This window comes from Onychostruthus taczanowskii, unplaced genomic scaffold (assembly GCF_017590055.1).
Source record: "Onychostruthus taczanowskii isolate IOZ18803 unplaced genomic scaffold, ASM1759005v1 scaffold117, whole genome shotgun sequence".
In the NCBI taxonomy this organism is placed as follows: Eukaryota; Metazoa; Chordata; class Aves; order Passeriformes; family Passeridae; genus Onychostruthus; species Onychostruthus taczanowskii.
The window spans coordinates 559,757-585,192 of NW_024498318.1; the positions used below are offsets into that span (position 1 = coordinate 559,757).

At 53.3% G+C, this 25,436-nt stretch overlaps 1 protein-coding gene across 3 annotated transcripts in view; it reads right to left on the reverse strand.

Annotated features, from left to right (window-relative positions):
• Positions 1 to 21,813: 21,813 nt before the first annotated feature.
• Positions 21,814 to 25,436, reverse strand: part of LOC121348268 (exocyst complex component 6B) — a 228,738-nt gene continuing 225,115 nt past the window's right edge. For all 3 annotated transcript variants that reach the window (XM_041427596.1, XM_041427594.1, XM_041427593.1), the window contains one exon: positions 21,814 to 22,090. In XM_041427596.1, the coding sequence (XP_041283530.1) occupies positions 21,964 to 22,090 (127 nt within the window). In that variant the 3' untranslated portion in view covers positions 21,814 to 21,963. The remainder of the gene's footprint in view (positions 22,091 to 25,436) is intronic.

Consider the following 25,436-nt stretch of genomic DNA (forward strand, 5'->3'; position numbering starts at 1 on the left):
AGAGCTGCGGAAAAACCCCACCGAAACCCCATGAAAATCCCACCAAAACCCCGTTAAAACCCCACCAAAACCCCACCAGAACCCCAAAACTCAACTTTTGATCTCTTGAAAATCCAAACGTGGCTGGGCTGGGGCTGCTCCGACCCCGAGCTTCGGATGGGCCCTCAGGAAGATGCTCCAGGGACAGCCCAACCCAAATCCGAAGAAATCCCTCTAAAAATGGCATTTTCCTGCTGGGTTTCAGTGGAATTTTACTCCTCTTTTTTGGGGCTTCACAATAAATGGAGCCCAACGCAATTTATCCCCATTCCCGATCCCTTTTCCTGCAATTTGTGGTCACTCTCACCCTCTTTCCTCCCCAAAATCCTTCAATTCCTCCTCCAATCCCAATCCCAAGGCAACAATACCCTCGGAGCATCCCAAACCCCAAATTCCCAGCAGAAATCCCCATGGGGGCTGCACAAGGAAAGTTTTGAGCTTCTGATTTTGGGGTTTTTTTCCCCAATTATACGAATTTTGCAGGATTTTCCCCTCACTTCTGGGTTGGATAAGCAGGAATGGAACGGGGAATATTTTCTGTGAATAATCCCAGGTATCCAGAGTTTCTACTTAGGGTCTTTTAGTTTGGAATTCTCCTCAGGAAGAAGAGATCCTTTTCCTGAATATCCCCTTTTAAAATTTTTTAAATTATTTATTTCAGATAATTTATTTTATCTCCCTTTCTCTACCAAACATTCCCCCAAAAAATCTCATTTAAATCCCAATCTGCCAGCGCTTTCTGGGATTTATCCTGGTTTTCCAAACAATTTTCCTTTTTTTTTTAATCTGCTACCAGCAAATCCATCCTCCCAAATTTCAGCCCTTTTTCCAACCCATCCAGCTTTTTCCTGGCCCGGATCTAATAATTCACAAAAAAAGGTGGAATGTGAGGGGTTTGTGCATCCTTGCAAGATTCCAGCCTCCACTCTTCTCCATGGAGAAGATTCCAAAGGAATAACGAGCACCATATTCCCCCACTCCAGAAGGAAAGGAAATCCCAGGGAACTTTCTCCCCTTATCCCAACACAAAATTCCAGGGAATGCAAGATGGGGAAATCCAGGGGGAAAATATCCATGGATGTTTTAAAAAATGGTATTTTGGAGTTGTTGGTAAAACATTATTTATATCCCAAATATCTGATTATAAAACCTGGAAAAGGAGGCAACCCCAAGGAGCCACAGAATGGGAATATCCCAATGTTTGTTCTCTCCAAATCCAGGATTTCCTCCCTGAGAACGGGGCTGGGATTGATCCCATTATCCTGGATTTCCATCCTTCTCCCTGTGCTGAAGATTCCCACTTGCTCCCTCCCACCTCTCTGCTCCCGTCCCTCTTCCCAGCTCATCCCAAAATCCTTGGGAAAAGAGGTTTCAAATCCCAAGGGCGTTTGTGGAGCGGGGATTCAAGGCTGGGGCCGAGCCCATTTCACCTGCCCATGGCTCCACTCTCATCCCTGAATCCTGACAGTTTTCCTTGCTGGACCCACTGGGAAAACAGGGAAAAGGCGGGAGGAAAGAAAGGAAAGGAACCAAGCCCCAAACGCCAGCCTCATCCAGAGGAAATTCCAGGTGGGATTTGCTGCCAAAGCGAAGGGCTCGGTGCCCTTGGACAACAGCCCAGGGTTCCTCTTCCTCAAGGACTCCAAAATTCCACTTTTCCCTTTGGGATCCTTTTAAAATTCCCCTTTTTTTTGGCTCAAAGAGCCAAAATTTTGGGTCCATCCTGGATGAGGACCCATCACCCACCCCACCAGCCAAAAACCCTTAAAAACAGGGAAAAATCTCTGGAATAAGGCCCTGGATCAAGGATGTCACCCTGAGGACAGAGGTGGCCCAGAAATGCAGGATTGGGAAGGGATTGGGAAGGAATGTTCCATGTGCAATAAGTGGGATTTTTATCAAAGCAAGAAGGGATTTTCCTCTCCATTCCCGGAAAAAAAAAAGTGAGGGAAGTTTGTGAGTGAGGAAGGGATTGGGGAAGAGGAAGAAATGACAGTTTTCCAGATGAAATTTTTCCTGGTTTGGGGAAGTTTTGGGGAGTTTTTCACTTTCTTTAAGGATGTGGAATGAAGTTGAGAGCACCATGACTCCATTCCTTCCTAAAATCCTTCATCCCCTTTCCAACAGAACCGCTCTGGATCTTCCAAACTGCTGATGTGGCCTCGTGGTTCCAAGGAAACACAACGGCCCCATGGAAATCCATGGAATAAATGGGATATCACTCCTGGGTGATGCTGGTTCTGAGTATTTCTCCACATCCTGAAAATACAGGAAAGGTTTCTCCAGGTCATCTTCAAGATCACCAAATTCCTCTCACAGAGTTTAGTTTTCCTTTCAGGAAAACTCAGAGAAACTTCCATTCTTTTTAAGAAAACTCACAGAAACTTTTCTTCCTTTTAGGAAAACTCAGAAATTTCCATTCTTTTTAGGAAAACTCACAGAAACTTCCTTTCCTTTAAAGAAAAATCACAGAAACTTAATTTCTTTTTTGGAAAATTGCCCTAAAATCAAATTTGATCCATGCTCCCAGTTAAAACTCAGGGAAATAAATTTGTATTTCATTTGAGCCATTTTCAGGGTTTCTAGAAGGCAAAACCCATTATCCTGCATGGGATTTTCCAGATTGAGGATGGGAAGAGAAACCAGGAGATTTTTGGAAGAAAAACCCCATTTTCCTACATGGAATATCCTGGATTGAAGATGGGAAGGGAAATTGAGAGTTTTTGTAGGAGGCAAACCCCATTTCCCTGCATGGAATATCCCAGACTGAGGATGGGAAGGGAAATTAGGATTTTAAGGAATAAGTGGGGTGCTGGTGTGGGATAACCAGGGGTGTTGCCCCCTTTAAACATCCTCAACCCGAATAAATCCCCAAATGAGCCTCAGACATTCCAGATGAGGAGACCTCAGGACAAACCTTTCACCCAGAGATTTCCAGGGATCCGGGACCTGGGCAGGAAGTTGTTAACATTTGGGAATGAGGAGGCACCTGCTCTTCCTCACACAAACCCCTTCGGTCAGAGCTCATTTGCATTCATTAAGAGCCCGGGGTGATTAGCAGAGCCCTCCCCCCTCACCTGCCCTGAAAAGTCCCTCTTTCCGCTGGAGCTCCAGGACTGAGGCTGATCAGGTGACAGAGCAAAGAATTCGCTCTGAAAGAAGATTCATCCCCAGGGTCCGGCACGGAGGCCTCGGAAGAGGCGGCTCTGCGGATTTGGGAGGCTCCGCTGCACCGGGATGTGTCCAGGCTCTCCCAGTTCCTGCTGCCGCCCATGAAGCGAGAGATGGGGATGATTCCCAGGATGATCTGGAGTTTTATCCCCCTTGTTGTGTTCTTCTTGCTTTGGTGTGGGAGACAGGGCCTCAATATTGGCATGAGTTGAGTGCACTTCCCGAGGCCATTCCCGTCTCCCCGAGGCCATCCCTGTCACCGTGAGGCCATCCCCATTTCCTTGAGGATGTTCCCATCTCCATGAGGCCATCCCCGTGGCCCCAAGGCCATTCCCATTTCTATGAGGCCATCCCTGTCTCCCCCAGGCCACCCCTCTTTCCTTGAGGCTATTCCCATCTCCATGAGGCCATCCCCATCTCCATGAGGCCATCCCTGTTTCCATGAGGCCATTCCCATCTCTCTGAGGCCATTCCCATCTCCCCCAGGCCATTCCCATTTCCATGAGGCCATCCCTGTCACCATGAAGCCATTCCCATCTCCCCCAGGCCATCCCCATCTCCTTGAGGCTGTTCCTGTCTTCATGAGGCCATCCCCATTTCCTTGAGGATGTTCCCATTTCTATGAGGCCATCCCCGTGGTCCCAAGGCCATTCCCGTTGCTGTAAGGCCATTCCCGTCTTCATGAGACAATTCCCATTTCCTTGAGGCCATTCCTGTCTCCTTGAGGCTATTCCTGTCTCCTTGAGGCCATTCCCATCTCCCGAGGCCATTCCTGTCTCCCCAAGGCCATTTCCATTTCCATGAGGCCATCCCTGTTTCTTTGAGACCATTCCCATTTCCTTGAGGTCATTCCCATCTCCCTGAGGCCATCCCCATCTCCCCCAGGCCATTCCCATCACTGTGAGGCCGTTCCCATCTCCCTGAGGCCGTTCCCATCTCCCCGAGGCCCTCCCCGTCTCTCTGAGGGTCTCCAGGAGGGCCGAGTTGCTTTCCCAGATCCAGGATCAGGGATGGGAATTGCCGCTGGTGTTCCCTGCTCGGGCTCAGCGCCGGGATACTCACAAAGCACAACAGTGATGGGGGATTTGAAAGCAGATCCTGATCCTGAATTTCCAGATCCCAACACAAGGATGGACCCACGGACACTTCATCCCCTGGGATCAGGACGGGAATTGCTACCAGCGCTCCCTGCTCGGGCTCAGTGCCGGGATACTCACAAAGCCCAGAGAAGAGGGGCTGGCACTTCCAGGAATGGGCTGGCACTTCCAGGGATGGATCCCAATGCTCCGAGCTGCCGTAAAATCCCCGGGATGTCCCTGTCCCGCTCCATTGTCCACCTCTGGCACGAGACGGTTCTCATTAAGGCCCGCAATTGATCTCCTGGCTTTGAAGGAAACAAGAAAGGAGGAACAATTCCAAGGGGATCCTCCTTCCTCCAGTCCAGGGGAACAAATCTGGCTTTAATTTCTTTTCCTTTTGTCGTTCCAGTCGGGATTTCACTTTAACGACGCTGCCATCCCCGTCTCCATCCCTCTTTTTCTGCTCCTCGAGAAACAGGGAAGTCTCCCCTCTGCTTTCCATGTTCCCTGCCTTTGTTCTCCACGCTTGATTTATGAAAGGACTTTTCCCTCCCCAAATCCTTCGTTTTGGGAGTCAAGGACCCCCAAAATCGGTGGTTCCCACCCCGGAGTTCAGAAGAGCCACGCTGGGATGCATTCAGACGTTCCTGACTGGCTCTAAATATTCCAGCTCCACTGGGAAGGTGCCGGAGGGCCACACCTTTGGAGCCATCCTTTGGGAAGGAGCTGCGGATTGACGCTCCGGGATGGTTTTTATTCCCATTTCTTCCTGGAGAAAATCCACTCCAGCCCAGGAATAATTCACACCCAAACAGGTAAGGAGAGGGACCCAGCGAGATTGATTTCTCCAGGATTGATTAAATCCTGCATGGAAACCCGGTGGAAAACCTGGGAGAGGTGACAGAAGTCACCTCCTTTCCCTGACCTCACTGGCGCAAATCCCAGTGGTGCCCATGGAGAATTCCCTCTGAGGGAATGTGATGATGACACCTGGAAAAAAACCCAAGAATTTAGGGATTAAGGTGGGGAAAGGCATGGAGCATTATGGTCTTTTAATCGGCAAAGAGACCAAACTCAACGTCTTTTAAGCAGAAAATGTTTTTTTATTTTTTCACTTGGCACAGGCATCAAAAAGTTATTAAAAGGGCCTGGTTAAATATCTCATTAATGAAGATGAACGAGGCCCTAGATTTGTTTTTAAGCACTTCAAAGCCGTTTTTCTTCTGACCTCCCAAAGTGTGAGTGTGTAGGGGGATCTCAGTGTCTTCAAATGTTCCTTTTTTCTGGAATTTTACAGCAGCTTTAACTGATTTCAATGCTGGAGCTGCTGCTGCTGCTCGCCCTGGGAGGAAAAGCTCGGGCTGGGACATGAGGAAAATCTGTTTGGTGGTGCAGGAACATCCAGGGATCTGAGGGGCTGCTCTGCACATCCCAATGCTCCATCCCATGGGAGATGGGTGGAGCTGGGATTGAGCCAGCTCCTTCCTGCTGGGAGCACCTGGAGGGCCTGGGAAGGAACAGCTCTGGGGATGAGGGATCCCAGCACCCTAAAATCCCAGCTGATCCTTCCCCACATGGAAAACTGGGAAGGAAGCAGGTTGTCCCACCATGCCATGATCCAGGCATTCCAGTCTTGGGACAACCTTGCCATAGAATCATGGAATGGCTTGCATGGGAAGGGATCTTAAAGCCCTGCCACGGGCAGGGACACCTCCCACTGTTGCAGGTGGATCCAGCCTGGCCTTGGGCACTGCCAGGGATGCAGGGGCAGCCACAGCTGCTCGGGGAATTCTAGCCCAGCCCCTGCCCACCCTCCCAGCCAGAAATTCCTTGCCAAGATCCCAGCCCAATCTGCCCTTTGCCAGTGGCAGCCATTCCCTGTGTGCTGTCCCTGCAGGCCTTGTCCCCAGTCCCTCTGCAGCTCTCCTGGAGCCCCTCCAGGCCCTGCCAGGGGCTCTGAGCTCTGCCTGGAGCCTTCCCTTCTCCAGGGAACATTCCCAGCTCTCCCAGCCTGGCTCCAGAATCCTGGAATGGTTTGGGTGGGAAGTGACCTTAAATCCCATCCCATTCCCACTCCATCCATAGGCAGGGACACCTCCCACTGTCCCAGGTGAATCCAAGCCCCAGTGTCCAATCTGGCCTTGGACATTCCCTGTGATCCAGGAGCAGCCACAGCAAATCTGGGAATTGCAGCCCAGCCCCTCCCCACCCTGACAGGGAAGAATTCCATCCCAAATCCAATCTCAATCTCCCCAATTCCAGTTTAAAGCCATCCCTCCTTGTCCTGGGGCCAGGTTGAAGGGGGCGAGCTCCGAGCTCTCGTTAACGAGGCCAAACCCTCATGATGCCCCACAAATCCCCAACCCCAAACCAAAAGAATCCCAACCCCAGGTACAAAATACCCCAGAACCTCGAGCCCAAATAAAAACCACCCCAGAATCCCGAGCCCCAAAAATAAACCCCATCCCAGCTCCTGCCAAGGCCGGGGATGGGAGGAGCCGGTCCCAGATGGGTTTTTGATACACAGCCCCAGAGAAGCTCCTCGGTGCCTTGTTTGAAGAAGGATGGCGTTAAAATCACCCTCCCCATTACCCGACACTAATGGGGCTCAGTGCATTATTCCTATCAAAGTGCAATTTGCATTTACAAAGGGATCCCGGGAAGTGATGGATGGGGAAGGAATGGAGAAAGCCTTGTAAAGCCTCGGAGCGTGCTCACGGTGCAGGAACTTCCCGGCACCAGGCGCTTTTCCCTGCACCTTCCCCTCCACCCCAGCCCGTGACGTCGGCTGGAATGAACATTCCGGCCCTCGCCTTTCACCCCACAGCCCATCAATAAAAGCTGGAAGAGCTGGAGGAGTGGGAATACTCATTTATCTTCATTAGGACTCTGGCCAGCTCCTCTGATCACCACGTCGGCGTCGCCGGGGAGAGAAAAAGCTACTGTTCCTTTTTCCCTGGATTCCCGGCCCACACACCCGAGCAGAGAACTGGGATCCCACTCAGCACCTGCCCCGGGCGGAGGGAAAACGGGATTTTGGGGGGATTTCCCTCCTCTCTGCTCCTTCACGGAAGCAGAGCTCTGGGAGAGCAATGGGGAGAGACAAGGAAAAAACAAATGAATGCCAGGAGATGCCATCAGTGAGGGAGATGAAAGAGGAGGAGCCCTGTCAGAAAGGCAGAAGGAGGAATGGGAGACTTGGGAACGATCCTGGGCAGGGCCAGGAGTTGCACTCCATGATTCCTGGGGTCCTTTCCCACTCAGCACATTCCATGATTCTGTGATCTGTGGCTCAAGGATCTTAAAGGGATAAAAGAAGTTCCAGCCCCAAAAGCTCAGCCCCCATCCCAAATCCCCACGTTCCCAACTTGCACTGCCTGTTTAGAGGTCCCATTTTGGATAAGGGGGATAACTTTGGGAAAGGCGCTTCATCCTCCCTGCCCTTCCCGAGGTTTCCTCCCAGGGAAGTCCCCTCAAATCCCATCCCTTGGGATGCTGAGGGACAGATTGGGCTGCTGCTGTCCTCAGGGATGTCCCACATCCTCCCTGGACACTGTCCTGCCTCTTCCCATGAAGGACATTCCTAGGAGATGTTCCTGGGGTGATGGAATGACCAGATGTTCCAAATTCCTTCCGAAAACCATCAGCAGCTCTGGGAAAATTCTCCCAGGGTCCATCCAGAGGAATTCTCTTGGCATCTAAGTGACATCACCTGGAAGGGGACAGCACCTTTGAGGAATCCCAATGGAAAAGTGACACTGGGATCCCGCTGCTGCCAGGGCAGGGGATCCATCCCACCCGTGTGGATCCATAAATGAGGCATCTGCTCTGGAATGGCTCTTGGGGATTCCCTGGAACTCTGGGAGATGGAGGCATCTCCTCCTGAGACCAAGGGCTCCGAGGGGCAGGAGCTGTCCTCTCATGGCAGTGGCTGTTCCTCGGGATGGGATGGATCTCCTGGAAGCGCCTCGGGATGATGGGATGGATCTCCTGGAAGCGCCTCAGGATGGGACGGATCTCCTGGAAGCGCCTCGGGGATGGGATGGATCTCCTGGAAGCGCCTCAGGATGGGATGGATCTCCTGGAAGGGCCTCGGGGATGGGATGGATCCCCTGGAAGTGCCTCAGGATGGGATGGATGCCCTGGAAGCGCCTCGGGGATAGAATGGATCTCCTGGAAGTGCCTCGGGATGATGGAATGGATCCCCCTGGATGTGCCTTGGGATGGGATGGATCTCCTGGCAGTGCTTTGGGGATGGGATTGATCTCCTGGAAGCACCTCGGGATGATGGGATGGATCCCCTGGAAGTGCCTTGGGGATGGATCTCCTGGAAGTGCCTTGGGAGGGGACAGATCTCCTGGAAGTGTCTCAGGAGGGGATGGATCTCCTAGAAGTGCCTCGGGAGGGGATGGATCTCCTGGAAGTGCTTCAGAATGATCGGATCTCCTGGAAGCGCCTCGGGGATGGGATGGATCTCCTGGAAGCGCCTCAGGATGGGATGGATCTCCTGGAAGGGCCTCGGGGATGGGATGGATCCCCTGGAAGTGCCTTGGGGATGGATCTCCTGGAAGTGCCTTGGGAGGGGACGGATCTCCTGGAAGTGTCTTGGGAGGGGACGGATCTCCTAGAAGTGCCTCGGGATGGGATGGATCTCCTGGAAGTGCCTCGGGATGGGATGGATGCCCTGGAAGCGCCTCGGGGATAGAATGGATCTCCTGGAAGTGCCTCGGGATGATGGAATGGATCCCCCTGGATGTGCCTTGGGATGGGATGGATCTCCTGGCAGTGCTTTGGGGATGGGATTGATCTCCTGGAAGCACCTCGGGATGATGGGATGGATCCCCTGGAAGTGCCTTGGGGATGGATCTCCTGGAAGTGCCTTGGGAGGGGACAGATCTCCTGGAAGTGTCTCAGGAGGGGATGGATCTCCTAGAAGTGCCTCGGGAGGGGATGGATCTCCTGGAAGTGCTTCAGAATGATGGGATGGATCTCCTGGAAGTGCCTCGGGATGGGATGGATCCCCTGGAAGTGCCTCAGGATGGGAGGCACAGCCTCCATCCTGAATTGGCACAGCCCAATTCCATGGCAGCAGGAAAGATAAGGAGGGATGAACTTGGCTGATCCACTCTGGGCTGGGAAAAGGGAGACTGGGAATAACCCTGGCTGAGCCAGGACAGTCTCTGGGAAGACACCAAGATTCCCAAACATTTCTCCTGGCTGGTCACAGACATTTCACCTCTCCGGGCTTCCTCAGTGCCCTCACCCTGACCTGGCCACCTAAAATCCCACAGGGGGATCCCAGGTGGGAACCTCCTATCTTCCAGCTCTGGGAAGATTCCAGGGATCTGAAGCTAGTGGAGATGAATCCCTCACCCACAATTAGAGGAGGAAGCAGGATTTGGGGTCCTCGGAGCACCAGCTTCCCAAGAATGAGGGAATTGGGTGTTATTTCTTCTCATCGCGACTTTGGGATCATTTTTCTCCGATGTTTTTCCCCCTTGATTTCATTTTGGCACCCTCAGCCACCCTCCAGGCTCCAGCCCCAGCTGAGGTGACAGAAGTGTGGAGCCAGGGGTGACCCCTCAGCCCTGTCCCCAGCAGCAAATCCCCCCAGGAGAGGAGCAAACGAATCCAGCAGGGAATTCTGGCACTAAAAATGATGGATTGGGAGCAGCGCTGCTCTCCCAGCGTTTTACAGGCTGCTCCCACAGGAGTTATTGCCTGGATTTTCCCTGGTTTATGGGATTAACAACCACATCAGCTCTGCCCTTCCCACCCCTCCTGGTGCCTGGCAAGGACCTTTTTTTGTCTAATTACCCAAGCGACATCGTTAAGCCTCACTCAGCCATCCTTGGCCAGATTTGGGCTCTGCTCTGGACTCACAAAGGTCCCCAGACCCGAAAATGTCCAAATCGCAGCAGATACTTGCAAAAAGTCCTTCCTGTAGCTAAAGCCTCACCTCCAGGTCTGAGAAATGGGAGAGAAAGAACAAAAAACCAAAAAGCTCCTTTTTCTCTCACCTGCCCTCGTGATCGGAGCTGTAGAAGGTCCCACAGAATAATCAAAGAAAAAAAAAATTTAAAAATTCCTTTCTCTCTCACCTGCCCTCATGATTGGAGCTGTAGAAGGTCCCACAGAATAATCAAAGAAAAATCACAAATAAAAATAAAACTCATTTTTCTCTCACCTGCCCTCACAATCGGAGCTGCAGAAGGTCCCACAGAATAATAAAAAACCAAAAAAAATTTTAAAAAAATCCATTTTCTTTCACCTGCCCTCACTATTGGAGCTGCAGAAGGTCCTGCAGAATAATAAAAGAAAAAAATAAAAATAAAAATTCCTTTTTCTCTCGCCTGCCCTCGCGATCAGAGCTGCAGAAGGTCCCGCAGGACACACGAGGACTCCACACGATTTTCAGGGGCTGGAGTTGGGTCTGGGAGGTTTAGTTGGGATTTCAGGGAAAGGTTCCTCACCCAGAGGAGGCTGGGCACTTCCCAGGCTCCCAGGAAATAAGAATTACAGGAGCTCCAGGAGCGTTTGGACGCTGCTCCAGGGATGCCCAGGGTATGGGATTTTGGGGTGCCTGTGCAGGGACAGGGGTTGGATGGATGATCCCTGTGGGTCCCTCCCAGCTCGGGACATCCTGCAGTGCTGGGAAGGACGGAAACGAGGAGTGCAGGACACGGGGAAGGAGGGATGGACGACGGGCAGGGACACGAGGCTGGGGAGAGGTTCCACCGCGGCGCTCAGCGGTGGAATCACGGCGCCCTTTGGATGGAAACACCTCGAGGTCACCGAGCCCAACCACTGCCCCGGCACTGCCAGGGCCACCACGTCCCGCAGAGCCTCGCTGCTGCTCCCTGCCCGGGGTGACTCCGTCCCCTTCCCTCTTGGAACAGCGACTGTGCTCTGCTGGCCGCACAAAGAGCTGGGAGCAGCTCCCTGAGCACGGGTCACCTTCAGCCCCAGGCCACCAGGGCCACCCCAGCAGCGTCCCACACCCGGGGTCAGCGCTGCTCCCGGGGGTGGGACAAGGGGACGCTGGCTCAGGGTGGGCATCAGCAGGAATTTCCTCACGGAAAGGGCGCTCAGGCCGTGGAAGTGCCCAGGGAGGTTTGGAGTGCCCATCCCTGGAGGTGTCCAAGGAATTCCGCGATGTGGCGCAGGTGACAAGGTGGGGATCAGGCACAGGGATCAGGCACAGGATGGACTCGGTGACCCCAGAGGGATTTTCCAACCTCAGTGATCCTGGGATTGTCCATGACTGCTAGAACTCAGCACCTCAGGGAGAATTCCACCCTCCTGGAACAACAGCTGGGGGCCAGGGGGGCTCCCAGGTCACTGGGGTGCCCGAATTGACCCTCCACGTTTAGGTGGGAAAATCTGGGAGCTGAATCCTGGCTGGAGCCCAGCTGGACCCCCCAGAGGGGATGGAAGGAGCTGGAACGCCCCGGAGGGGACGGAAGGAGCTGGAACGCCCCGGAGGGGATGGAAGGAGCCTCATTTTTGTCACTGAGCTGAGCCTGGAGGGGCCTCGTGGCCGATCTCAGCCAGAGCCTCAGGTTTCATGGTGGTAACTGCTCAGTTCCTGGTTTTGGGAATGAAAAATTTCTGCTGGGGGACACTCAAGAGTAGCGGTGGGAATGAGAGCTGCTCCAAGAACCCAGTTTTGGGAAGAGCTGGGTTTGATCCCAAAATACAGAAAGCCCCAAAGGAGACATTTAAAGCCACTTGGTCAGGGGTTGGAATCCCAACTTCCCACCAGGCAGCAGCTGCCACCACCTCCCGACCCCACAGCTGGGGATCTGAGCTGGCTCCTGCCCGTGCTCAGCAGGACCAGGATGCCTTGGGATGGGTTTTGGAGGAGCTTCCAGCCCATTCCCGAGCTGTGTGAGGATCCCTGGGCAGGCCCTGCTCCAGCCCCCTGCTGTTGGCTGTCCACCCTTGGAATTGCTGCAGCCCCAACACCCCCACCCCACCCCATCCTCCTCAATCCCAACCTCTGGATCCCATTCCAGCCAATTCCTGGTGAGCACAGAGAACATTCCAGAAGCCTGTGATGGATTTGGAGGCCGCTGGGAAATGTTTTCCTCCACCAAACAACTGCAAACTTCCAGATCTTCCCTCCCTGGCCACCACCCCCAGACCCCTCTGGTCTCCCAGCAGCCCAATTCCAGAGTGGCTCCAGCACCACAGACCAAAATTTGGGATCATTGGCACCAAATAAATGGGATGGTTGGAGCATTCCCAGCTCACACCTGCCCTACTCCATCGTTTTTGGCATTTCTCTCGGCATCACCCCCAAAAAAACACCCTCAGCTCTCCTTGGGAGGAATTTCCCCAGGAGGGTGGGGAGAGAGAGGCTGGAAAATAACATTTAGGAGGGATCCAAGCAGCTGGGTGTGTCTCAGGAAAGCCAGGATGTGCCTTAGTCACGGGCTTATCCATCTGGGAACGCTGGCAGGGTCACCCCGGGGTCACGGATGTCCCACGTCACCTCCACCTGCTTTCGAGTAGTGGCGCCTTTGGAAGGGGAAAACACCCAAGGCTGTCCCCCGGACGACGGGGAAAACAAACAGAACCCCGAGAAACCCCAGAGCAGGGGAGGAATAATCCGTCCCCTCGTGCACCAGGGAACTTCCTGGTTGGAATTCCAGCATGCAAATCTCCCCCGCCCATCCCATCGCACTCCCGGGCAGACGGGGCGGATCAAAAGTGCCAGGGGAGCAGGAGGGCGCTGGCAGGGGAGGAGAGGTTGGGATAACTATGGAGGCTGGGATAACGATGGAGGCTGGGATAACGACGGAGGTTTTTCCAGTGCCAGCTGACACAGGCACTGTGGGATCAGTTTTCATGGAATGGTTTGTGCTGGGAGGACCTCACAGGCCATCCATGGGGACAGACACCTTCCCCTAGACCAGGCTGCTCAACAACTCTCCTTTCCCAGCTGGGAATCAGCTGGAAAAACTGAGGGATTCTCAAAAAAAGAGGGATTCTCCCTGTCTTTGCTCCAGGAATGAAGCCCTTCCTGGTGACAATCCCAGCTGCTCCAGGCATGGATTAATCAGAGCCTTCTGGAGACTTAAAAAAAAAGAAAAAAAGAAAATTAAAATAAAATAATGCAAATTAATATTTGCAATTAGAATAAATGACTCTCCCTTAGGAATTCAGGGCTGAATGTTTGGAAATGATCCGAGCTGGGAGGACCTGAGTTTGGGAAAGCTGGGCTTGGCTGGCCATGGCACATCTTCACCAGGATCATGGAAGAGTCTGGGATCATCCTCCAGCCCCGAGGACACCTGGCGAGGCCAAACCTTCACCCACTGGATGACCTCCCACAAAAACAGGGAGCCAAATCCATCCTGCCCCTGGGGAATGCTCCAGGCACAGTCCAGAGCCATGCCTGAGAATCACCTGGGCAATGATTGAATAATTAAACCGTGGGGATAATTGGTGTCTGAACCCTGGAACTGCTTAATTCGCTGGGATAGACACAGCCCCGGGGCTTTTGCTCCAGCCCATCCCCAGGAAAGCATCCCAAGGCTGGGAATTATCCGAGCAGGTGTGAAACGGGGTCAGGGCTGGGGAAACCTCGCCCTGGTAACCCCACAAGGCCAGCCCTGACACATTCCCTGCTCCGTGTCCAAGCCCGGGATGGCTTTCCAACAAAACCAGAGGAGGATGAGTCACGGAATTCGGGTTTGGGGTGGAAAGGACCTAAGAGATCTTCTCATCCCAAGGCTCCTTCCAGCACCTGGGAGCCAGATCCTATCGACCCCGGCGTGTCCCCGCAGGCCCCGGGCTGCCCTGGCCCCCGCAGGCAGAGCTCCCAAACCTCTCCAAGTCCAGGGAACACCGGAGCCGGGCGGGAAAGCTGCGACTCCGCCGCTCCCGGGGTCTGGACGGGCGGGATCGCGCCCGGGGATTTTCGTTCCTGAGGATTTCGTGCCTGTGCCGGTGGTCACGGGGGAGTTTTGGTGCCAAAATGTGCAGGAGGTGGCCTTGAAAGCTGCAGCATTCCCTTAGGGATGAGCTGGATCTGCAGCTCCTCTGTCTGGAGCTGCCTTTTCCCAAGCATGGGATAGTGGGATTTTTTGGGATGGAAGGGACTGTGGAATCTTCAGGATCCTTCCCCCTCGGGGAATTCCCCAGAGCCATCCCCTAGAGAGACTTACCTGCTACAAGGGACCTTAAATCCCACCCCATTCCCACCCCTGCCATGGCAGGGACACTTCCCACTATCCCAGGTGCTCCAAGCCCTCTCCAGCCTGGCCTTGGACACTGCCAGGGATGCTGGGATGGATGAGGTGAGTCCAGGCTTTGGAAACAAAAGGTTGGAGAAGGCTTGGAGCACCCCGGGATGGTGGAAGTTGTCCCTGCCACGAGGCTGGGATGAGTTGGGCTTTAAGGGCCCTTCCAAGCCAAACCATTCCATGATTCCATGAAGAAAACAAAGGTGGATTTTTCACCCTGGGAGTTGCTGTGCTTCCCAAGCGCAGACTCCTGAGGGATTGGGGGATGGGAATGCTGCCAGATCCTTCCCAAGATGGAGCTTCCCCATCAGCTGAGCCATGGACCATCCAAAGGGATACAAATTCCAGGGACCAGGACATTCGGATCACCTCATCAACCCCCAGCTGGACCCCATCAAACAGCAAAATTCCCAACCAATCCCACCAAGGACTGAATTCCCCATTGGGGTTTTACATCCCCCAAGCTATTGCCTTTCCATAGAAATGAAGATTCCTTGGAGCAGGGTCTGCCTGAGCAGGGAAGGGGATGGGGCTGGACATCATGGACCCTCAAGGAATGCTCAGATGAGATTCTCAGGCTCTTGGACCATGCTCTGCCCCAAAATCCCTTTTTTTTTTTTTTATTTTCCCCTATATCCTGCCCTCAGAACAGATGGATTTAAGGGGATTTATCCCAGACTTATCCCAGTCTGTTCCCAGAAAGAGGCACTGGAGGGGTTTCACAGCCCAGGCTGCAATGCCAGGGCTAGAAGAAAGGAAATTTCCACCTAGGAAATTCCAGCTGGGAATTTCCGCCTCCAGCAGCCATGGTTCCAGTCCAGGGGCACCGAGGCAGCAGCTGCTCAGGTCCTTCCCACAAATCTCTGCTATCTCCTGTTCCAGTAGAGCCAAGGGCAGGAGAAGACCAGGATAAATTCTCTCACATCCCAATCCCTGGGAACCTCAGCCAGGATTTTCCTCTTCCCAGCCCAGAGGTGTCTGATTCCCACCAAAAAGGCTAATTTGGGTAATAACCTGTGGTTTCCCTGATCACTCCCTATAAAGCAAATCCCACTGCCTCAAAAACCCCAAAGCTGTGTCCCAACAAGGAAAAACCCTGGATTCAGGCAGGTTGGGAATACTGAGGGAGGAGCAGCATTCCTTGGCAGAGGCTTCACCCCTCAGAGTGGGCAATATTAAGGATATTCACCCAAAAGCCGCTTTCCTCCTTTTTTTGTGGGTTCCTTCTGCTCCCAATCACAATCCTGTGGAAAAGAGGAAGAGCCAGAGGCGGGAGGAGAGGGAAGACCTGTCCCGACAGGAGAGCCTGGAGGCTGCTGCCCGTCCTGCAGCGGACAGCCGGGAGCAGGAGCACGCCTGGAGATCCAGTCACAGCCCGGGCCCTGCCTGGAAAACCCTCGGGAAGGGCCCGGTGGGGCCGAGGGAAAGGTCAGAGCCGAGGGTTTGAGGAGGAGAGGAGCCAAAGGCTGCCCTCATCTCCCTCAGCCAGGGATTTCAGCCCAAACCTCCCCAGGAGAGCAGAAGAAAGGAAATTTCCACCTAGGAAATTCCAGCTGGGAATTTCCGCCTCCAACAGCCACAACCCAGGGGCACCGAGCTGCTCCCAAAAATTTCTGCTGCCTCCTGCTCCTGTTGCGGGGACGGAGCATCCCGTGCCCTGCACATCCCCGGGGCCACCGCACCGAGCCTCAAGAGAGGGAGAAGAGAACTCCGGGCTCGCTCTAGGCGTCCCAGGACCTCCCTGGCACCCCCCCGGCCCCTGGGGATGGCTCGGGAAAAGCCATCCCGAGCTCCTCCGACGGCAGCAACAAGTCCCCGGGGCCAGCAGGCGAGGAGAAACGAGGTGCCAGCGCTTGCCGGGGAGCCGAGGAGCGGCTCGGTGCCTCCCCGGCCGGTGGCTAATGAATACAAACGAGCGCCCCGTGCCCCGCCGGGGGGTCTTTAACACTTCACACGCCGCGGTGACAGTGAGCGATGGTCCCCGCAGGCAGCGCCCGCATCCCGGGGCGGCCGGGAGATGAATGAGCGCCCGGCGGACGCGGCACCGCCGTCGTTTGTCATCCGCCGCCTTCCTTTAACCTTTCGGGAGCAAATCCCATTTGGGAGCCCACCAGCGCGGGCTCGGTACCTGCGCGGGCCCCGCTGGGTCAGGGGGCGGCGGCGGTGATGGATGCCTGCTCCCGGATAATCGCATCCAGCGCCGGGCAGATATGGATGGGCTCCCGCCTTTGATCCGATCATCCAATTAGTGCCCCGCGGAATGCAATTAGCGCGGCTGGAGCCACGTGGGGCGCGGGATGGGGCAGGGAGGGGGGATTCCTGTCTCCTGACTTCCCACCTGGGATGCGCCGGGAAGCACCGGGGAGGGAAGGAAGGAGGAAAGTCCTGTTTATCCCAATCCTGATTTTCACCCTCGTTTTGGTGCCACCTGGACCATCCTCACCCTCTCGCGGCATTCCCGTGACCCCGTTTCCAGCCCGGATGCGGCTGCTGCACCTCCCGTGCCCGCATTTCTCGCCCTGCCCGTCTCGCTCCGCGCTGGATCCTCCTGGAGCCCGTCCAGCCCTCCCGGCCTTATCTCGGCCTTATCTCGGCCTTATCTCGGCCTTATCTTGGCCTTATCTCGCTCCTTATCGCCAGGCAGCCCATCTCGGATCTGCTCCTTCTCCCGCGCTCTGGGTTTCAGCTTCCTGCTGCCCCTTCCTCACACTCCTCGCTCCTGGGAGCCCTGGTGCTCCTGGTCCATCCCTTCCATTGCAGGTGTTTTCGGAGCCGTGGCAGAAGAAATCGTGGAGTTACAGAATGGTTTGGAAGGGAACTTCAATCCCATCCCGTTCCAACGCCATCCATGGGCAGGGACAGCTCCCACTGTCCCAGGTGGATCCCAGCCCCAGTGTCCAGCCTGGCCTTGGACACTTCCAGGGATCCAGGGGCAGCCACAGCTGCTCTGGGAATTCCAGCCCAGCCCCTCCCCGCCTTTCCAGGGAGGAATTTTTTGATAGAAACCAATTAAAATCCCCCCAGAATTTTGGCAAAACTTGGCTTCTGCTCAGGGCAGAGAGGGAGGGTGGAATCCAGCGCTCATCCAGGGATTTTCTTCCCCTTGGATCCCCCGTGTGAGTGTTCCAGCAGCCAGGTGTCCAAAGGAGATGTGGAATTTTGTCTTTTATGGGATTCAGGGGTCAGGTTTTTCCCCGGGGATGCACAGAGCCGGATGAGGCATTAATGAAACAGTTAAATGCTGTATTTGTTTAATTGGAATTACACCAGGATAAATGTCCAACATGCTAATTTCTAACAGAATTGAACCTGTAAACCATGCAGTCCTTTCTCCAACCATTCCAGCTCTTTTTCCTCTTGGAATCAGTAACTCTGCTAGCGAGTTTTAAGGAAAAAAAAAACCAAACAAACCAACAACAAAATTCCCTTTAAAGTTAAACCTAATTTGCTAAATTTTCCCCTTATTGTGCAACGACTTGTGCAAAAAAAGCTGTTTTCACCACCTTGGTTCCCAAAATCAGGTCCTTCCACCCCAAAATCAACGGGAAAAGGCAACCCTGGCAGCCGGCGAGCAGGGAGGGATGGGATGGGATGGGATGGGATGGGACGGGGGTGTGGGTGGTTTTCTTGGCAAAACAGAATCTGAGGGATGAGCCAAGGCAGGGAGCAGCTTGGATAGGACAGCATTCCAGAGCTGCCCGTGGAATTTTTGGGAAGCTGCAGGTGGGGATGGATCCCAGCTCTGGGAAAAGCTTCCCAAATCCAGCCCTGGGGGCAAGAGAGGGGCTGGAGCAGCAGCCTTGGGGTGAAGCAAGCCCTTCCTGAGCTCCCCCACTCCATCCTGGAATTTTTGGGGTGAATCCCAGCCAATCCTGGCAGTTTTGGGTTGCTTCCTGCCGATCCACGGCGTTCCCAGTGGACAGCAGAGCTGGGATCATCCCAGAGTCACTGGGATGGGATTTATGGGATTTGTGTTCTCTTGGAACACTGCCAGCAGTGGGATAAACAGGGAATCATCCCGGAGGGATGCGAGGGGTCTCCAGCCCCGTGGAACTGTAGGAAAAATGGGATAGAGATCCCAAAAATCCTATGGCACCAAGGGATGGGACACGAATCCAACCGGAGCATGGGAGACTGTTTGGATGCTCCAAACCCCTCCAGGGCCCCAAAAAGCTCCAAACCCAACCCAGAACAAACGGGAAAGTGTTTGGATGCTCCAAACCCCAAAAAGCACCAAACCCAACCCAGAACAAACGGGAAAAGCCCAGCGGAGGCAGGAGACACCCAAGGGTGAGGAATCTCTGTCTGGGATTTGGATTCGGGTTGGAATTTGATCCCAAAACTTCGGCACAAGGGATGTGGCGGCAGCGATGCCCCCGGAGCCGCCCCAGCTCCATCCCAGCCTCACTTCCAAGGAATTTGGGGCCACCACGACCCTGCCCACAGCTCCTGTCCGAAATTCCAGCTTCCCCAAAGCAGCCAATCCGGGAGAAAACAATCCCAAAACAGCATCATCCCAACTCCTCCCGTCCCCACCCGAGCGGGAGCTGGGATTGGATCTGGAACAAAGTGCAAAAATCACTGGGAGCATCTGGCTCGAACTCCAGCCCCAGGAATACCCAAAAATCCCAGGAAAACCCCTCCTTTCCCACCTCCCAGGCGCTGGTGGCTCAGGGAGAACATCCCATGGGTGGGTTGGGCTGCAAATTCCCACTTTGGACACCTTTAATGGGATTATTCCCAACTCCTGGAATGCCTGACAACTGAAGAAGGAAAGAAGCTTCTTGGGAAGCCAAATTTGAGTTTTAATATAATTTTTTCCCCACTGCTGCTGAAATATTTTTTGCTGGAGCTGGGAAAAATTAGGGGATAATCCAATTTTCTTTTCTTAAAAAACAAAATCCACTAAGGAATGTTCAGAGGATGTGGAGCGAGGTGTAGGAGCAGCATTATTTTTTTTTTCTGGGAAGCTGGAAATCTCGGATTTGGCTCCTGCCCCTTTTTCCCACCCCCCTTTTAAATTCCCTGCAGCGACTTTTCCCTCCTAAGCAATTCCATCCGTGTCGGAGGACACCCATCATTAGGAAGGGACTGAGAGGGGATTTGGGATGTCTTCCAGGACTCTTTTTTTTTTTTTTTTTTTGGGCAATCTGTTTAAAAGATTAATTTTGTTTGGAAGTGATGGAACATCTTTTGGAACAAAAAGTTAATTGGGACCAGAGTCCCAAAATCCCATTTTTCATCCTGGGCTCTGACTTGCGGTTCCGGCTCTTGACCTCCCGAGATCAGGAACTCCCAGAATCTCTCCCTTGGCCGGATTTGACTTTCCCAGCGGCAAATCCCGAGTGCCAGGAGCCGGTTTGGGGGATCCCAATCCTGGTTTTTCCAAAAAGAACCTGAAGGAGCGAGGAAACCCATCCCAGGCGGCTGCTCCTGGAATTACAGCTCAGGGAGATGGGAAGGGGAGCCCAGCTCCCCAAAATGGGATTTAGGAAGGGTGGGAGCTGCCTGGAGCATCTGAAACGAGGCTGTGCTGGGGATTTTTTTGTGGGAATACCTCGTGGAGTGCAATATGGGAAGGGAAAATGGGATTTCAGGATGGCAGCACAAAATCCCTTCCCTTTGTCCCAGGGTTTCTGCTCCCTCTCCATCCCACTTGCAGAATTCCCATCCCTTGTCCCTCTGGCTCCAAAGCTGATCCCTTTCTGGCCACGCTGACTCCAACTTTCCTTCACCTGCTGCTTTTCCCGTCATTCCTCTTCCATATCCCTCTAGGAGGAGGTCACAAGGAACCCCCTATCCCTCTCCAAATCCAAGGAATTACAAATTTTCCCTCTTATTAATGAAAACAATCCCTTGGTCCCCGTAGCTGGAGATGGCTGGGACAGCCCAAGAGCTCCAGGAGGTCATTCCTGACCGTGTTCCCGTTTAATTTTGGGATTGAGCCAATGGAACCTTCTCCTAATGAAAACCAACCCCGGAATATTGCTGAGGAGCAAGGCAGGATGGTAAAACCTTTGGATTGGTGCATCCAGAGGGTTGGGAATGGGCACGGGAGCAGCAGTTCAGGGCTGTAACAACCACCAGGGAGATCGGAATTCCCTTTGAGGGTTTGGGAATGCGGCTGGATAACGTGAGGAATTAGAGGCAAAAGGGTGACAAGATGAGAAGGGCGAAAATCCCCCTCTGGAAGTGGAATCCTGGGATTAAATCCTGTTGGTGGCCGCCTGGTTTGAGCAGAGGATTTCTGGGGACCATCAGGACAGGGGGAATTTTATCCACAGGCACTTTGGAGCCGCGCTGCTCCATGGGGAATCTCCCACTGCTCCAGGAGATTCCCACTGGTTCAGCTGCAAAACTTCCCGGGGCAGTTTTCCCCATGGAGCCATCAGGAGGAGAGGGAGGATGGGACACCAGCATGGGAAAGAGAGGGAAAATCCTTCCCTCTCTGGGAATCTGTCCCTCCTTGGACATCCCAGTGTGCCTTCCTTCTATCCCTGTGGAGCATCCATCCCTTCCTGCTCCCCATCCATGGACGTGTCCAGGAGATTCCCACTGATCCAGCTCCAACCAGGGTGGCTGAGGGATGTTTTCCCCATGGAGCCATCAGGAGGAGAGGGAGGATGGGACACCAGCAGGGAAAAGAGAGGGAAAAACCCCTCCTGGACACTGGGAGATCCCAGTGTGCCTTCCCACCATCCCTGTGGAGCATCCATCCCTTCCCGTTCCCCATCCATGGATGTGTCCAGCAGCATCCCAGCCCTGGAGTGCTGCCACAGGACACATTCCCAGATTATCCTCCAGCTGTCCCTTCCCAAATCCGATCCAGGAGGCTGCTCCAAACCCTTCTCCATGATCCCACAGCCCCTGGCAGGTCCCGGAGTGGAGCTCAGGGATGGTTACGGACACGCGGGAAAGGGTCGCGATTCCAGGGATTTGCAGACTAACGTGGAATCAGCCCATGGAGGGGGAAAAGAGGAGAAGAAAACCCTGGGAAATCCCTTTTTCCTACCTAAATCCAAACCACGGGGCACACTCAGGGTGACCCTCTTCCCTCTGCCCAGAGAACCCACGGCTCTTCCCACATTTCTCAGTTTTCCAAGGGAATAAATTAACAAAAGGAAGGCAGGATGATCCCTTCAATTTGGCTTTGACAAAAAAAAAAAAACCCAAAACAACCCAGTCCAGGTGTGAACTTCTCCCAGGCTCCAAGAATTCCCATCACTTCCTAAACCCCTGAAAATAGGAGTTTATCCGGGAGACTCCTGCCACCACCTCTTTTCCCAGGATTGTTCCACCGGGAGCGTTTTGCTGTCGGGGGGAGGCTCCGCGGAGACTTTCCAGGCGAATAAAAAAATACAAATCTTCTCTCCCAACGAGATTCCCGAAGTCCAGGCTGCGGGAAGGAGATCCCGAGCCCCTCAGGAGTGGTGGCTGTTGATGAGGCCGCGCAGCTGCTTGGCCACGGTGTCGATCAACTTCTGCTTGTCCCGCTCGTTTTTCCGGAATTGGGCAAAAACGTTGTTTTTCCTGCTGGTGTCCCGCATCCTGCACGGAACACAAACAGGTCATGGAACAGGGATTGGGAATGTCCAGCACTCAGGGATGAGCATGTGGAATTTCAAGGCTCTACTCCAATTTTTGGGGCATTTTTCATGCCAATCAATGCCACTTTGGGATCTCCCCAATTCCCACTCGTTTTTCTGGAATTGGGCAAAAACACTGTTTTTCCTGCTGGTGTCCCGCATCCTGCACGGAGCACAAACAGGTTATGGAAGAGGGATTGGGAATATCCAGTGGTCTGAGAGGAGCACATGGAATCTCCAGGCTCCACACCAAATTTTTATTCAAATTTTCAGGTATTTTTACTCTAAACCACTCTAATCCAAATCAACGCCACTTTGAGGTATCTCCCTAATTCCCAAATGCAGGAAATCCTAAATCCTGCATTTGGATCCCTCTTCCAGACAGGGATTTTTCCATCCTCATGTCACCTTCTGTGGTGGTGATGGAATTTGAGGAGAAAATTTGAAAATCAGCACGAAATCCACAGAATTAAGGCTTTTACCTAAAACCTGCATGCACGAGATGCAGCTTTAGGGGAGGCTGGGAAGGTCTGGAGTTGTGAGTTTAAATTTGATAAAATATTCCTGGGAATCATGGAATGTTTGGGTTGGAAGGGACCTTAAATCCCATCCGTTTCCAACCCCCTGCCACGGGGGGGTCCACTATCCCATTTTTTCCCGATGAATAAAAAAAATATATAAATTATATAAATGTACATAATTTATATTAAATATAACATGGAATAATTCCCATTCCAGGAAGGAATCCAGCTGTTTGGAAGGAGCACAACTTCTCCAGGAGGTCTCCATAAATCCAGAGCCCAGCAGAGCAGGAGGTGGGGTGGGACCCCACATGCAAAGTTGGGGGGTGGGGGGTGTCGTGCACTCCTGCATTCCCAGATCCATATTTTGGAGGGAAAAAGGGCTTGGGACACTTCCCAAGGGTGCTGGGAAGGGAAAAAAATCCCACCAGGATCGACCTTCCAGCAGCTCCTGAAGGCACAACCTCCCAAAATCCAACCTGCTGGGGCTTGGCTCTTCCAAATTATCCCAATTTGTAAAAGATTTTCTGGGTAAATCAGATCTGGCAGAGGATGAGGGCTTTGGATGCATCCCATAATCCCAGTTTTTGGCTGTGGGGACCTAAAGGAAGTGTTGAAGTGACAGGGACACGGCGCTGGTGATCCCTGGGAAGCTGGCACTGGATCACCCCGAGGGTCTGGAGTCAACTGAGCACAACCCCAACCTCTCCAAACTTCAGGAACACAAACATCCAAGGTTTTCCAGGCTTCAATCTCCTAGAAAGAGCCACAGGGAATCTGAAATGTTCCCAAAAACACCAGGCTTGGAAGTGGAAACCAGGATAACAACTTTATCCCAAAGGGGAATTTACTGGGGTTACCAGAGATGGAGCTGCTCTCCCAACAGGAACAGGAGAGCTTGGAGCATTTCCAGTCATCAAAAATCGGGATTTGTTTGTTTTTCCCTGTTTTTCAGCCGGAGCAGGTTGGCAGCTGCTCCTCCAGGAGAACCAGGGAGTGATTGTGCCAGCGGGGAGCAGAGTTTGGAGTGGCCCAGGTCCTGCTATCATGGATTTGGGGATAATTATCCTTCCCTGGAGCTCCAAAGAGCTCCAGGACATCTCCAAGCCCTTCCCCAGGAAGGCTGGGAGCTCTCCTGGGTTCCAGAGGGACATCAGAGGTGCTGGAAGTTGACTGTACCTTTGGAAAGCTCTTCCCAGCCCTTCCACACACTGGGAATTTGGAGCTTTTCCATCCCGGCACCTCTGGGGCCATCTCTCACCCTGTGGGACCTGCTCAGGTCCAGGGAATGTTCTGGAAGCATTCCATGCGAGAAAACCTTGGGGTCCGTTGGGATGACTGGGAAGGAGCTGGGTGGATAAACCTCAGATCAGGATGGAAAGGGATTGCTGCTGGAGCCCTGATCCCACAACAAACCCACAGAGGTGGATCTGGAAAAGTCTGGGAGCACCTGGGAGCTGCTGGGATCTCCAGACACCACGTGAAGGTGCAAGCACTGAGACATTAACCATTATTAATTAATTAAGTGGCTTACAGGACACAAAATCCTAAAGGATTCAGGATGGGCTGTGCAGATCCATGGGTTTTTTTTCCCTGGGAACAGCTTTGGGATAAGTGGGAGCACCATTAACAAACCCACAGAGGTGGATCTGGTGAAGCCTGGGAGCTGCTGGAATTTCCAGACACCACGTGAAGGTGCAAGCACTGAGACATTAAATATTATTAATTAATTAAGCTGCCTACAGGACAGAAAATCCTGCAGGATTTGGGACGGGCTGAGCAGATCCACAGTTTTTTTTTTCCTGAGCAGAGCTTTGGGATAACTTGGAGAGCCATTAACAAAACCCACAGAGGTGGATCTGGAAAAGTCTGGGAGCACCTGGGAGCTGCTGGGATCTCCAGACACCACATGAAGGTGCAAGCACTGAGACATTAAATATTATGAATTAATTAAGCTGCCTACAGGACACAAAATCCTGCAGGATTTGGGATGGGCATTTTTTTTCCTGAGAAGACCTCGGGGATAACTGGGAGTGTCCATAACAAACCCACAGAGGTGGATCTGGAAAAGTCTGGGAGCACCTGGGAGCTGCTGGGATCTCCAGACACCACGTGAAGGTGCAAGCACTGAGACATTAAATATTATTAATTAATTAAGCTGCCTACAGGAAAAAAATCCTGCAGGATTTGGGATGGGCATTTTTTTTTCCTGAGAAGAGCTCTGGGATAACTGGGAGTGTCCATAACAAACCCACAGAGGTGGATCTGGTGAAGCCTGGGAGCTGCTGGGATCTCCAGACACCACGTGAAGGTGCAAGCACTGAGACATTAAATATTATTAATTAATTAAGCTGCCTACAGGACAGAAAATCCTGCAGGATTTGGGACGGGCTGTGCAGCTCCCCGGTTTTATTTCTCCGAGCAGAGCCTCGGGATAACCGCAGGTTTGGAAGCCGGTCCCAGGATTAGGAGTGAAAGGAAGGGAAAGGCGAGCTCGGCGCTGTCCCCACCCCTGTCAACAAACACCACCTCGGAGAGAGCCGAGCTTTGTCTCAATTAATCCGGGAGGGGAAGAAAGCAGCGGGGTAAAAGCTCCTCTTTTAGCTCTAATTAGTGCATTTGGGAGGATCGGGTTGCGCAGGGCCCCGCTCCAGAGGCACTTTGCAATTCCAGCGTTTCGGGCTCCATTGAGAGCGGACAATCGGGGCCCTGCCAGGTGAGGGTGAAAGCCCGAGCGAGCGCGTACTTACACCCGGGATATCCTGGGAGAGAGAGACACACCGGGGT